Source organism: Rutidosis leptorrhynchoides, chromosome 2 (genome assembly GCF_046630445.1).
Source record: "Rutidosis leptorrhynchoides isolate AG116_Rl617_1_P2 chromosome 2, CSIRO_AGI_Rlap_v1, whole genome shotgun sequence".
NCBI lineage: Eukaryota > Viridiplantae > Streptophyta > Magnoliopsida > Asterales > Asteraceae > Rutidosis > Rutidosis leptorrhynchoides.
The window spans coordinates 254,471,978-254,487,907 of record NC_092334.1 but is presented as its reverse complement, the minus strand read 5'-3'; the positions used below and the strand labels follow the sequence as shown (position 1 = coordinate 254,487,907).

The following is a 15,930-nucleotide window of genomic DNA, read 5'->3' as shown; positions in this document are numbered from 1 at the left end:
TTTTCGTTTTTTAAAAAGTTACCATAAAACTTTTCATTTTTACAAAACAACCACAAAAGTTATTATTTGATACTTCTTTTTTAAAATTAACCTCACAACTTTTCAGTTTTACAAATCTAACAATAAAACTTTTCATTTTTTACAAATTAACACAACTTTTTATCCATTTCAATTTAGATATTTTTCTTCTCAATCGAATTTAGCTAACTTTCTCAGCCGCAACACGAGGGCACCCATATATGTAGTTAATATTAATAGACATAAGTTGATCAACAAAAAACATACAAAATGGTAAGTTTAAATATACGGCATTGAAAAGGATCAAATATAGTTTAGTTCAAAGTTCATATACCTGTTGACAAGAGAACCAACATGGCAACATACAATATTGCAATTTACAAAGAGAAATAAGAAAACAAACAACACACAAAGCTATCAGCTTTTGATATAGTTTTGCTTAATAAAAATGAACAAAAGAATCATCATATCGTCCTTCTATCTTCAGTTTCATATGTAACAGTGAAGAAATTTACTCTGCTGTTGGGGGAGGTGAAGGAGGTAGTGTCGATAATGGTGAAGCCAGAGCCATCTTTAGAATAAAACCTACCATTATACCAATCAGTCCAGCAGCTATCGCGAGCTTTATTGAGATTCCAGGACTCTTTTTCTGGTTCCTTCTCTTCAAAGTGTCCTAATACAAGGCCAAATACATTGAAACATTTATAACTATGAGTCTAATAAAATATTGGGAATTATGTGCCTGTACGAGTTTGTATCATCAAAAGCAGTAAAAATAAAATGGTATATGTACCAGTTCCTGTTGCAGCTGGGTTGCTTCTTTCACAGCTGCATCCTTAGCAGCTCTCGCAGTCTGAATTGCTTGATTCTGTAGTTTAAAAAAAACACAATCAATTAAAGTCCTTTCTCTAATTATATTATATTTTATATTATACAAAATAGTAAAGTGAACTAATAATAGTTATCAACTCACATAGCTTAGTTTTTCCAAAAAAGAAAAAAAAAAAACTCACAGAGCTTAGATCAGGAGTTTGTTTGAGACTATCATCTGAACTTCCCCTATCAGTAGTGCGAGCAATATAGACAACCTTAAGCTTGTATTCCTCTAACTGTTTACCAGGTTCCTTGCTAAACTGGAAGCAACAAGTACAAAACACAACTGTTATATTTTTTTTTATTATTTAATTTAATTGAAATCTTAAAATGAATGGGCTGTAATATTCATTATTTTCCAAGTACATAAATAATCTTACAGTGTTTGCTGGAAGCTCCAGAAGGTCTTCAGAATTTGGAGGAACAGGGGTGCTTTGTAAAAGAAATTTATCTCTGCATTGCATATCTGGAGGGTACTCAAGTTGCGCTTGAAGGGTAACTAAATGTTCATGAACACGTTGAAGTTAGAACACGTGTGACTAATAGAAGGTATATGTTGAAGTCAACTAAAAACATTTCTCACACAAAGATTAGAATAGTCTAAAAGTACCTCTTATGGTACATGAATCATAAGGCTGTATGACACCAGTGTTTGGCCGTACAAAGTATTTTTTGGGTGAGGTAGTTTTGACCTAACAAAAAACAAAGAAAAAGGTACAAAGTCATCTGGTGAATGTATCATAGGATTAGTTTCAAATTACAGATGATGGTAAAAAAAGAAGACAGAAATAGTCACAGAAGCTTGAGTAACACGTAACGCGCTTCGGAAGAGATTCAAGTATTTAAAGACGAAAAGCGTACCTTAAAGGCAACATTCTTATCTGTGGTGTTAGAAACTTTTAAATCACAATGGCTTGGTTTCTCCAGTTCAACTGTTGAATTAACACTTATGGAATTAGAATCAATTTTAAATAGATGTTTGATCATAGGTATATTTACGTGTTAAGTCAGTACAATCAAAGCATTCAATATTTAAACTTTGTAACAACCAATGATCAGTTAAGCTTCATGTCAACCTCACACATGCACACATCTAGTCCTTATATGATGCATGTAATCTCCTTAAAGGGATTGTTAACAAAAAATGCACACAAAATACTACAGTTGCTACCATATCATGTTGCACCACCCTCAAACCCTGTAGAAGATAAATTTAGTCATGTATTTGAGTATGCTCGTGCTCTTAGAAACGTAACATCCTATAGATTATAAGCTGGTCAAAAGCAAATTTCTTTGTGGGCATGATGCAGCTTATCACGCACATAATAACAATCGTAACATGAAAGTATCCTGAATCCTCATCAACACACGGTGTTGAGATTAACATTTCGGTTTAGAAAATCTATTCTGGCACAATCTCAACACATCTCTACATATCCTCTAGATTTATATATGATGTTATTATTGTGCTAATATTTCCTATTTGTATTCCTCGGCACAAGTTTAATTGGAAACCATCCATTTGAAATAGGATCGATGTATAAAAAGCCTGCCACTTCAAACGTAATGTAACAAAGCTCCAAAACGTAATCATAGATATGCATTCAAACCTGCCACTTTCACTCCACGAAACGTGTTAAAAATTCATACAAATGCTCATAGTCGCTCTAGATCTCCACAAAATTCAACACAAAGTGGTTCAATACTATCACATTTTCTTAAACCAATTACATAGCTAGACAACTCAACATTTATATTAGATTTCTAAGTTACTTCGGAAACTTTAACCTCTTATTCACACATAAGTATTAAATTTAAAGTTACGTACCAACAACCATAGATACAAATAATAAATAAATTATACACCAAAACCTAATAAATAAATAAATAAATAGATTAATAAATAATAAAAAGAATATTATTATACCGAATCAAATCAAATAGTTTTGTAGTATATGAATATGAATATACTGAAATCATCATCATGCTTACATTGAAACCTGAGTTCTTCAGGGTCGACAGAGACTAATTTGCCACCGCTAGCCATAGTTGCTGAGATCGAACGATTAAAAATCTAAAAAATAAAATATATCCTTTATTGATATTATAAAACACCGGAATGAGTCATGGATTGACGAACAGTGCCCTAGATCCGAGAAGGAAACGAATTGAATTGAAATGCTTTTTACTAATTAGTTGTTACGATAGAAAAAGAAAACGAGAATAGAGGATCAAAATACGGAGTAATTTAGGTACGAACATGTGTTGGTGTTGGTGATGGTGATGTGATGGTGGATAAAGCAGGGAGCAATCGTCGGAATCGGAATATATATTCCGCCGGTGAGTGTATTTGAACGTAGTATCTATGTGACAAGTGTCTACTTTCAGGAGATCATTGATAAAATAAATTAGAAAGTACTTAATTTACAAGAATAGACCATGAACTATCGATTTGGTAATTTTGTACCTGTTTTTTTTTTTAGAAAATTACATGTGATTGGTCCTGTCTTATAACTTTTTTTATTAGACTATGGTTAGCGTATGACTTAGTCCAATATATATTATGGATTTAGGTCAGTTAAGATTTTGTATAGTGTTTAGGGTTACATGTAATATATATAGTTGATCAATAATACCTAACGCTTAGGTATTATTGATCAACTATATATATTACATGTAACCCTAAACACTATACAAAACCTTAACGAACCTAAACCCATAATACATATTGGGCTAAGTTATATGCTAACCATAGTCTAATATTTTTATGTGGTTTGTCACCATGGTTTGCCACAAATTACGAGAATGATTCATGTCTGTCTGATGCCCATTAATTATAAACTGTTAAATTCATGATAGAGCATGCGAGGGCATTTTATTTAATTTACGTATCCATTCCCCATTATCAAATACATTCATCAACAACATAAATACAAGGCCGGGCCTAGTGCTAGGCTAGGTGTGCGACCACACCGGACATAAAAAATTTAGGGGCATCACAAATTCAGTTTGGGTTTTACTATACTTGAGGGCTATATGATGATCTACAACAATTGAAAACGAGTTATAATGAACATGTTATGTTGGATCACTTGTAATTTGGATTATAGACTAGAATTTCGGATCTAGTCTCTCTAATCCCAATTGTTAACGGAGTTTTTAAGATCGCGGGTAATGGATGCCATGCAATCTGCTTAGTGAACTTCTCCGATGTTGGTGAAAGTTCAAACGGTTTCTTATCTTTGTCTCCGCCCATCACGGCATACCAATTGTTGAGCATTTCGTCCGCCACGCCTGGCTGTTCAACTTGCACACCCGTGGAAGGAGGAGCACCTAAAATCAACATTTCAATCAAGTCTTGGCATGCATATTCATTGGTTTTTGTAACATCCCGCCTTTTTCCGTTTACTTTTCCGTTTAACTATTTAAATCCCGTTATATGTTTATAACATCTCCCGTTAATACGTGTTTTAAAAATATCTCGTCTAGGTAATTCACGCACCCGCAACCGAACTTGAGGGACTAGTTTCGCCAAAATGCCAAAGAGGTGACTAGCCTTTGACTAGTCAACCCCCACCCCCATCTTTTCTTTTTCATTTTCCCTTTTCTTCTTCTACTTCCATATTTTCTCTCAATTTCTCAAACAAGGAATCATCATCTAAATCCAAGCTAGCGGGTGTCTTGCAAAACAAATTACATATTTGAAATCCTTGCAACTTCCTCTTCGATTCCATACCGACTTCATCAAGTTTGGGTAACTTTCTAAAATCACTAGATTTTGTGTTCTTGATATTTTTGAACTTATAAAGTTGTTAATTAGTGTCTATGGCTCAAGTCTAACATGAATATATGATTTATATGCTCGATTTCGTTATTTGAAGTAACTAGCTTGAGTATGAACTTTGGTGTGTTTGATTTGGTGATTTGGTTGTTTGAATGTTGTTAAATGTTATAAATGCATGTATTAAATGTGTTCCTAGTATCACTAGCTTCAAATTGATGTGTAGGTTGCTTGAGAAAACTCCATAAACTTGATTAGTGATTTTGGTGAATTCGGGTTAGGGTTTGATAAGCTTGAAATGAATATTTGATGCATTGAATGACATGAATTGTAGTTAGTAAGTAGTTAGTTGTATTGTATGCTCGATTACCTACAAAACGGCATGTTATATGTATGCATTAAATGCCCGAATCATAAATGTGCACTTATCAAATTTGTGTATTAAATGTGTGCATTAATTGATCATTTACTTTGGAAAGCCGATTGTTACAAATAACATTTTTGGTTGGTGAAATGTATTTAGATGTGTTCTTTGTCAAATTACCTTTCTAACGATATAAGATACGAGTTCTAAGTATTAGCGGTTTGCGAGTTATGCTTGAAAGTGTTTGGAATTGAGACTTGGATATTTGAGACTGACCAGGTACCAGTTCCCGTGTATTGTCGCGGCGCGACAATTTGGGGCCGCGGCGCGGCCTAAGCCGTGTCCAGTTTCTGACCTCTTTGGTCAAAATACGAAAAATGTTTGGCACACTATGGATCTCCGATTCACATGAGACTTGTTCCAACATGCTTATATATGAATAAAAACCTCAGAAAAATAGTTCGGGACCCGACCCGAACGTGTTGACTTTCGTTGACTTTGACCGACCAAAGTTTGACTTTTTGTCAAACTTAACCAAATGATTATGCAACCTTCCTAACTTGTTTATGTACTTGTATCTTGCATGAAACTTGACAATTTGATTCACATGCTACATAATCGAGTCGTAACGAGCCATAGGACTAATTAAACATCTTTAACCTATCGTGTTTACCGTTATTGATACGACCTATTGGTTTAGGTCAAGACTAGCACTATCCTTCGCACACGTTACTTTGTGAAGTACTTTTCATACGTGCACTCAAGGTGAGATCATAGTCCCATCCTTCAAACAACTTTTATGCTTTAAACTATGGGATGAGAAACATATACGTATCATACTTTTACACTTTGAACACAAGTACGAAAACAAACATTCCACGTACGGGTTTGAACAAAAAGCCTCAATTCAATTATCATTAGTTACACTTGCAGGGTGTAAACGTGAACTTATATTATGTGATCACATGGGCTTGACGAGCCTCATTCGGACGGTTCGCTACCGTTAGCGGATGAAATATATTTTCGGGTGTAGTGTATGTTCTAACACTACGCGAAGGGTGCAAAACAGTTAAGTTTGATAATTGGGTGCCCGCGAAACATATAACAACTTTGGAATGCAAATGATTTAGATAATCATATTATATTAAATCTTGTGGTTCAAATGCAACGTTTACTAAAACACCTATGATTTCACCAACGTTTTCGTTGACAGTTTTCTATATGTTTTCTCAGGTCCTTGAAAGCTACTTGATACATGCTTCCGCACTCTTTTTGATACTTGCTTGGATGTCGAGTATACATGCATAGATGGAGCGTCTTTTGACTACTTTAAATTGTGTCGCATAGGTTTCATTCGTACGTTAAACATTGTAATGTAACTAGTCTTTCGAACTACATTTGTTAACTTGAAACATCCTTTTTCTTATAAAATAAATGCGACATATTTTGGTCAAAAGTCATAATAAAGACTTATGACCACACAACGGGACCGAAGTAGTCGGCGCCGTCAAACATGATTTGGTCGGGTCGCTAAAGATGGTATCAGAGCGTTGGTTGTAGGGATTTAGAGTTCATTGGTGTCAACCCCGAGTCATAGGGTACATTGGTGAGTCTAGACTACAACCGGCATATAGACTTGAAGTAGGAATTACTTGACTATTTGTGCATTTATACTCGAACGCTTCTACTCATATCTACTCTTATTTCATCTAAATCTCACGTTGTTTAATTTGATTGACACGCCACCTTGACTATATGAAATAATGTCGAATGCACATATGAATCAGGGTAATATAATTTCCGGGATTATATTACGGTGACTCATATGAACGTTCCGACATTATGACATAAAGAATTTAAGGCGAGTCAAGGAAAATTTTCTCTCTATCTTTATTCCATATCACGGTTAGTATTATTTAGAATACTAACCAACGGTATTCTTTTGTTTTGAAGGAACAATGCCTCCTCGTCGTGCACCACGCCGTGAAACACCCGAACAAGCTCTACAACGCATGATAGCCACCGCCGTAGATGCGGCCATGGCCGGTCACTCATCCAAAAACAATAACAATAATAATAACAACAACCAAAACAACAACAACAACAACAACAACAACAATGGAGCCGGTAACTCAAACGAGGGATGCTCCTATAAAGCCTTCATGGGGTGCAAACCTCACACTTTTGATGGAACCGGGGGACCGGTTGTGCTCACCCGATGGTTTGAGCAAACGGAAGCCGTCTTTAGCATAAGTGGTTGTCGGGACCAAGACAAGGTCAAATACTCCACTCACACTTTCGCCGGTGTCGCTCTTACATGGTGGAATACTTATGTACAATCGGTGGGTACCGATGAAGCTCACGCCCTCTCTTGGGCCGATTTAAGGGAAAAGATGGTCATCGAATATTTCCCTCGCGAAGAAACCCGAAAGCTCGAACAAGAGCTAAGAACCTTGGAGGCGGTCGGAAACGATCTCAATGCCTATAATCAACGATTCGCCGAACTATCCTTGATGTGCCCAAACCTCGTGAACCCCGAATCTCAAAGGGTCGAACTTTATATGTATGGTCTTCCAAAGAGCATCAAACAAGGGGTGATGTCATCCAAACCCGCTAACCTACAACAAGCTTTGAACATGGCCCGCCAATTGATCGAAACGGTTGACGAAATCATAGTACCGGCGCCTAAAGCCGAGGACAAGTCGGGTAACAACAAAAGAAAATGGGAAGCCCCTCAATCAAGCAACAACTACAACAACAACTTCACCAAAAATCCTTTCACCTCCGACGCCAAGAAAAGTTATGGCGGAAATAAACCCTTTTGCAACAAATGCCACAAACACCACTATGGTGAATGTAGCAATCTATTTTGCCACCGGTGCCAAAGGGGTGGTCATATGGCCAACGATTGTAGAAGTGCCGCCCCCGTCGCTCAAAAGGTGCCCAATGCACCAAAATCGGGTACTTGTTATGAATGTGGCCAAACGGGTCATTTTAGAAATGCCTGTCCGAAGAAGAAAGCCAACCCCAACATACGCGGTCGAGCTTTCAACATCAACACCGAGGAAGCCCGAGATGACAATGAATTAGTCACGGGTACGTTTCTCCTCAACGACACTTATGTTACTTGTTTATTCGATTCGGGTGCCGATAAGAGTTTTGTATCCAAGACTTTGACTCATTCTTTTAGCACTCCACCACTTCCACTAGATACCACTTATACCATTGAAGTGGCTAACGGGAAACTATTAAGTGCCGACACATATTACCGGGGGTGTACGTTAAACATTTTGGGTAAGGAATTTGAAATTGACTTGATACCCATGGAACTAGGAAGCTTTGATGTAATAATCGGTATGAATTGGTTAGTCAAAACGAAATCTCACATCCTTTGTGATCTTAACGCAATCCGAATTCCTATCGAGAATGGTGAACCTTTGATTGTTTATGGCGATAAGAGTTGCACCAGACTCAACCTCGTTTCGTGCCTTAAAGTTAGAAAACTACTCCGTAAGGGTTGTTTTGCGATCCTTGCCCACGTTAAGAAAGTCGAGTCCGATGAGAACCATATCGATGATGTGCCTATTGTTAGTGACTTTTTTGATGTATTTCCCGACGAATTGCCGGGTCTTCCACCCCATCGACCGGTTGAATTCCAAATCGATCTTATTCCGGGAGCCGCACCCGTAGCACGTGCACCATATAGACTCGCTCCATCTGAAATGCAAGAATTGCAAAGTCAAATCCAAGAACTACTTGATCGTGGTTTTATCCAACCTAGCCATTCACCTTGGGGCGCTCCGATTTTGTTTGTTAAAAAGAAAGACGGATCCCTACAAATGTGCATTGATTATCGTGAACTAAACAAATTGACGGTTAAGAATCGATATCCTCTTCCTCGCATCGATGACCTCTTTGATCAATTTCAAGGGTCTTGCGTATATTCAAAAATCGATCTCCGCTCGGGTTATCATCAATTAAGGGTTAAGGGGGAAGATGTCTCCAAAACCGCTTTCCGAACTCGTTATGGTAGTTATGAATTTCTTGTAATGCCATTTGGTCTCACTAACGCACCGGCGGTGTTCATGGATCTTATGAACCGCGTGTGCAAACCGTATCTTGACAAATTCGTTATCATGTTCATCGATGATATTTTGGTCTATTCAAAAAGCGAAGAAGAACACGAGGAACACCTCCGACTTGTGCTTGAACTTTTAAGACAAGAAAGACTCTATGCCAAATTCTCCAAGTGTGAATTTTGGTTGAAGGAAGTTCAATTTCTTGGTCATGTTGTAAGTGACCAAGGTATTAAAGTCGATCCATCAAAAATCGAAGCCATTAGTAAATGGGAAACTCCTACTACTCCGACTCACATTCGTCAATTCTTGGGTCTCGCCGGGTACTATCGTAGATTCATCGAAAACTTCTCTTTGGTTGCACGTCCTCTAACCGCATTAACTCACAAGGGAAAGAAATTCATTTGGGCGACCGAGCAAGAATCTGCGTTCCAAATCTTGAAGACAAAGCTTACCACCGCTCCTATCTTGTCACTTCCCGAAGGCAACGATGATTTTGTTGTGTATTGCGACGCCTCGAAACATGGTTTTGGGTGTGTGTTGATGCAACGAACGAAAGTCGTTTCTTATGCTTCTCGACAACTCAAAATTCATGAACGAAACTACACGACACATGATCTCGAACTCGGAGCCGTTGTCTTTGCACTTAAAATGTGGAGACACTATCTTTATGGAACCAAGAGTACTATCTTTACCGATCACAAAAGTCTCCAACACATCTTCGATCAAAAGCAACTAAACATGAGACAACGAAGGTGGATTGAAACCTTAAACGATTACAATTGCGAACTTCGTTACCATCCCGGGAAGGCAAACGTAGTAGCCGATGCCTTAAGTCGAAAAGAAAGAGCGGTGCCTCTTCATGTCCGAGCCTTAAACATCACCATCCACACCAACCTTAATAGCCAAATTCGGGTAGCCCAAGATGAGGCTCTCAAGGATGAAAACGTTTCACACGAGCTCTTGAACATTCTCGTCTCTCGATTCGAAACTAAGGAAACCGGACTCCGATATTTCGCCGGAAGGATTTGGGTGCCTAGTTATGGGAACCTACGAAGTCTCATTTTAGATGAAGCCCATAAGTCACGATACTCGATCCACCCCGGTGCCAATAAGATGTACCACGACCTTAAACAACAATATTGGTGGCCGAACATCAAAAGGGATGTAGCTACTTATGTTTCCAAGTGTTTGACATGTTCCAAAGTCAAAGCCGAACACCAAAGACCGTCCGGACTACTTCAACAACCCGAGATCCCGCAATGGAAGTGGGAAAGGATAACGATGGATTTTATCACCAAACTACCAAAAACGACGGGCGGTTATGATACCATTTGGGTTATTGTTGACCGTCTCACCAAATCCGCACACTTTCTTGCCATGAAGGAGACCGACAAAATGGAGAAACTTGCGCAACTTTACATTAAAGAAATCGTAGCCCGACACGGTGTACCTTTATCGATTATCTCCGACCGAGATGGCCGTTTTGTTTCTAGATTTTGGCGTACCTTGCAAGAAGCGTTGGGAACGCGTTTAGACATGAGCACCGCATATCATCCTCAAACCGATGGACAAAGCGAACGTACAATTCAAACCTTGGAGGACATGTTACGAGCTTGCGTGGTTGATTTTGGAAAAGCTTGGGACAAGCACTTACCTCTCGCCGAGTTCTCTTACAACAATAGTTATCACGCGAGTATTAAAGCCGCACCTTTTGAAGCGCTATACGGCCGAAAATGTCGTTCACCTCTTTGTTGGGCCGAGGTAGGCGATGTGCAAATCACCGGACCCGAACTCATTCATGAAACCACCGAGAAGATCGTACAAATCCGAGATAGGCTACGGACGGCCCGGAGTCGTCAAAAGTGCTACACCGACAAAAGACGCAACGACCTCGAATTTCAAGTCGGTGACCGAGTAATATTAAAAGTTGCACCTTGGAAAGGTGTAATCCGTTTTGGGAAACGCAGGAAGCTAAATCCGCGGTATATTGGTCCTTTCGAAATCTTGGAGCGTATTGGAAACGTTGCTTATCGTTTAGATCTTCCGCCTCAATTGAACTCCGTTCATCCTACCTTCCATGTATCTAACTTGAAAAAGTGTCTTGCCGAACCCGATATCGTCATCCCTCTTGAGGAACTTACTATTGATGACAAGCTTCATTTTGTGGAGGAACCGGTTGAAATTGTGGACACCTCCGTCAAGACATTGAAACAAAGCCGAATCCCGATTGTTAAAGTCCGTTGGAACACCAAAAGAGGGCCCGAGTTTACTTGGGAAAGGCAAGATCAAATGCAAAAGAAATACCCTCATTTATTCCCAATTCCGGAAACACAGGATTCCGAGGAAGAAACAACGACTACTACGCCTACTTAAATTTTGGGACGAAATTTCTTTTAAGGAGTAGGTAATGTAACATCCCGCCTTTTTCCGTTTACTTTTCCGTTTAACTATTTAAATCCCGTTATATGTTTATAACATCTCCCGTTAATACGTATTTTAAAAATATCTCGTCTAGGTAATTCACGCACCCGCAACCGAACTTGAGGGACTAGTTTCGCCAAAATGCCAAAGAGGTGACTAGCCTTTGACTAGTCAACCCCCACCCCCATCTTTTCTTTTTCATTTTCCCTTTTCTTCTTCTACTTCCATATTTTCTCTCAATTTCTCAAACAAGGAATCATCATCTAAATCCAAGCTAGCGGGTGTCTTGCAAAACAAATTACATATTTGAAATCCTTGCAACTTCCTCTTCGATTCCATACCGACTTCATCAAGTTTGGGTAACTTTCTAAAATCACTAGATTTTGTGTTCTTGATATTTTTGAACTTATAAAGTTGTTAATTAGTGTCTATGGCTCAAGTCTAACATGAATATATGATTTATATGCTCGATTTTGTTATTTGAAGTAACTAGCTTGAGTATGAACTTTGGTTTGTTTGATTTGGTGATTTGGTTGTTTGAATGTTGTTAAATGTTATAAATGCATGTATTAAATGTGTTCCTAGTATCACTAGCTTCAAATTGATGTGTATGTTGCTTGAGAAAACTCCATAAACTTGATTAGTGATTTTGGTGAATTCGGGTTAGGGTTTGATAAGCTTGAAATGAATATTTGATGCATTGAATGACATGAATTGTAGTTAGTAAGTAGTTAGTTGTATTGTATGCTCGATTACCTACAAAACGGCATGTTATATGTATGCATTAAATGCCCGAATCATAAATGTGCACTTATCAAATTTGTGTATTAAATGTGTGCATTAATTGATCATTTACTTTGGAAAGCCGATTGTTACAAATAACATTTTTGGTTGGTGAAATGTATTTAGATGTGTTCTTTGTCAAATTACCTTTCTAACGATATAAGATACGAGTTCTAAGTATTAGCGGTTTGCGAGTTATGCTTGAAAGTGTTTGGAATTGAGACTTGGACATTTGAGACTGACCAGGTACCAGTTCCCGTGTATTGTCGCGGCGCGACAATTTGGGGCCGCGGCGCGGCCTAAGCCGTGTCCAGTTTCTGACCTCTTTGGTCAAAATACGAAAAATGTTTGGCACACTATGGACCTCCGATTCACATGAGACTTGTTCCAACATGCTTATATATGAATAAAAACCTCAGAAAAATAGTTCGGGACCCGACCCGAACGTGTTGACTTTCGTTGACTTTGACCGACCAAAGTTTGACTTTTTGTCAAACTTAACCAAATGATTATGCAACCTTCCTAACTTGTTTCTGTACTTGTATCTTGCATGAAACTTGACAATTTGATTCACATGCTACATAATCGAGTCGTAACGAGCCATAGGACTAATTAAACATCTTTGACCTATCGTGTTTACCGTTATTGATACGACCTATTGGTTTAGGTCAAGACTAGCACTATCCTTCGCACACGTTACTTTGTGAAGTAATTTTCATACGTGCACTCAAGGTGAGATCATAGTCCCATCCTTCAAACAACTTTTATGCTTTAAACTATGGGATGAGAAACATATACGTATCATACTTTTACACTTTGAACACAAGTACGAAAACGAACATTCCATGTACGGGTTTGAACAAAAAGCCTCAATTCAATTATCATTAGTTACACTTGCAGGGTGTAAACGTGAACTTATATTATGTGATCACATGGGCTTGACGAGCCTCATTCGGACGGTTCGCTACCGTTAGCGGATGAAATATATTTTCGGGTGTAGTGTATGTTCTAACACTACGCGAAGGGTGCAAAACAGTTAAGTTTGATAATTGGGTGCCCGCGAAACAAATAACAACTTTGGAATGCAAATGATTTAGATAATCATATTATATTAAATCTTGTGGTTCAAATGCAACGTTTACTAAAACACCTATGATTTCACCAACATTTTCGTTGACAGTTTTCTATATGTTTTCTCAGGTCCTTGAAAGCTACTTGATACATGCTTCCGCACTCTTTTTGATACTTGCTTGGATGTCGAGTATACATGCATAGATGGAGCGTCTTTTGACTACTTTAAATTGTGTCGCATAGGTTTCATTCGTACGTTAAACATTGTAATGTAACTAGTCTTTCGAACTACATTTGTTAACTTGAAACATCCTTTTTCTTATAAAATAAATGCGACATATTTTGGTCAAAAGTCATAATAAAGACTTATGACCACGCAACGGGACCGAAGTAGTCGGCGCCGTCAAACATGATTTGGTCGGGTCGCTACAGTTTTTCCCGTCGATCCACGCTAGTAGCCTTTGGGTTGACAATTGTGGAGTTGTTCGATGGCGCGTTCCACGCACCAGTGTTTAGGGTCGAGCCGCCAGTATTCAGCGATGACGAAATATAACCCATCTCTTTCAACAACCGATGTGCTTCTTCGTTGGTTACAATTTTCAAACCTGCCGAGACACCATGTCCCTCAATCGTTGCTTCTAAAACTTCTGGAGTCGGACCACCCGAACTTGGTGTAAGCTCAGAATTGAGCCTCGTACTACCCATGCCTTCTTGAAATCTGCTTCGATGAATGTTTCCTTAAGGAGTCCGGTGATTATCCTCCCCGCTCGGATGTAAAGGGTCATACTCTTCCCCTGATGATAATGGAATGGATTTAATGAGTTACCAATCATTATTTCTTCTTTCGATCTGTGATAGGACTTGGGTCCCACGGATGACGCCAAATGATCAAGCCAAAATCGTCTTGAGTGCAAAGAGAGAGCTCTAACCTTCGATCTATAGATCTCGGCTAGAGTTGGAGGGTGGATGGTGTTGTTGTGGTTGTTTGTCTTTTTCTGAGCTTTTGAGATGATCAATAGTATAAGTACTTGACTTCTGAATTCTAGATTAACCTCTCAAATGAGGTTTAAGCCTCCCATTAATAGGTGTAGGAAATGGAGGTTGTTTCTTAACCTCCTTCACATAACTGCACACTAGCAAGAATATTTCAGAATATGGCAGTTATGAGATGTGGTGTACAACCCACGATTTAGGACCACGTATGTTGAACTGGAGCGAATATTCTGAATGGTTGTATGAAGCCTTTGACCAGAAGATACGTCACATAAGGTCTTAGTGTGACATATTGTCCATATATTCCATTCGTTATCCACCATGTAAGTGGTCCTTATGAAATGAGAGAAACATTTCCTTATTGTAGGTTATTGTGACAATCCGGAAATTTCCGAATAAATTTAAACTTTATCTTTATATCATTCCGACACGATAATCAAAGTTTGTTAAGTTGAATCTCAAGAATTTTAAACTGTGATCATACATTCATTTAACCTCATTTAACCTCGACCAAATTCCAATGATTCACGAACCGTTATATAAATGGATATGATTATATATGTATATGTATATATTATAACTTGAAAATTGTCACAATATGTTATCGATGGATTAGAATATTATATCAAATGATTGAACTATCAGATACATTGAATTATGATTACGAGTCTCTATTGAGAGGTCCACATTGATTTGAGAAATCTTTCCATTTTAACAATATTCGGAAAAATGATAAAGTGATTTACAAGTAAGAACAAATAGGTCAATTAACGATAACTGGACAAAGGTTAGTAGTGATTAACTTTCAACATAATGATTGCCTTGAGTCTTTTGATAAGATAATTATTAGTTTCATAATATTGAAAATATTTCATGACATAGTTGAAATCTTTTAAAGAATAGATTTGAATATATACATGGTTAGAACTAAATATATATAAATAACTTGTAACGTGTATTTAAAACGTGTTCATTAAATATATATGTTTTCAAATTAGTTAAATACACGATAGTAACACTCACTTAGTGATGCGATTGATATTTAAAACGATTAGTACATAAATGAATTGTATCTATTTAAGTTTTAAAATGAAAACGTTACGTGTTATAATATTTTTCTAAACGATTTTAAAACAAACCTTAAAATATAATTAGTTTTGAAAACTAAATATTATATTATTAAATAAATATTTCAACTACGTACAATACATACAAATTTATATTTTTAATGAATATATATATATATATATATATATATATATATATATATATATATATATATATATATATATATATATATTTCTAAACGATTTTAAAACAAACCTTAAAATATAATTAGTTTTGAAAACTAAATATTATATTATTAAATAAATATTTCAACTACATACAATACATACAAATTTATATTTTTAATGAATATATATATATATATATATATATATATATATATATATATATATATATATATATATATATATATATATATATATATATATATATATATATATATATATATATTACAAAGTGATAGATATAATATTAACCTA

The 15,930-nt window shown here is 37.1% G+C and overlaps 1 protein-coding gene across 1 annotated transcript; it reads right to left on the bottom strand.

Annotated features, from left to right (window-relative positions):
- Window positions 1-291: 291 nt before the first annotated feature.
- On the bottom strand, window positions 292-3,250 carry LOC139891747 (vesicle-associated protein 2-1-like). The gene is made up of 7 exons (XM_071874730.1): window positions 2,884-3,250; window positions 1,753-1,823; window positions 1,502-1,583; window positions 1,272-1,390; window positions 1,032-1,151; window positions 812-886; window positions 292-691 (listed from the first exon to the last, which is right to left on the bottom strand). Exons 1-7 carry the CDS (start codon window positions 2,936-2,938, stop codon window positions 530-532), a joined length of 684 nt encoding a protein of 227 aa, XP_071730831.1. The 5' UTR covers window positions 2,939-3,250; the 3' UTR covers window positions 292-529.
- Between the last annotated feature and the right edge of the window lie 12,680 nt (window positions 3,251-15,930).

Excerpts from the sequence above, each read along its gene's own strand:
- LOC139891747 (XM_071874730.1), bottom strand. The coding sequence starts at position 2,938 with ATGGCTAGCGGTGGCAAATTAGTCTCTGTCGACCCTGAAGAACTCAGG. Across the intron at positions 1,391-1,501 it reads TGATTCATGTACCATAAGAG|TTACCCTTCAAGCGCAACTT; the intron begins GTACTTTTAGAC and ends ATGAACATTTAG. Across the intron at positions 887-1,031 it reads AAACTCCTGATCTAAGCTCT|AATCAAGCAATTCAGACTGC; the intron begins GTGAGTTTTTTT and ends TTTAAACTACAG.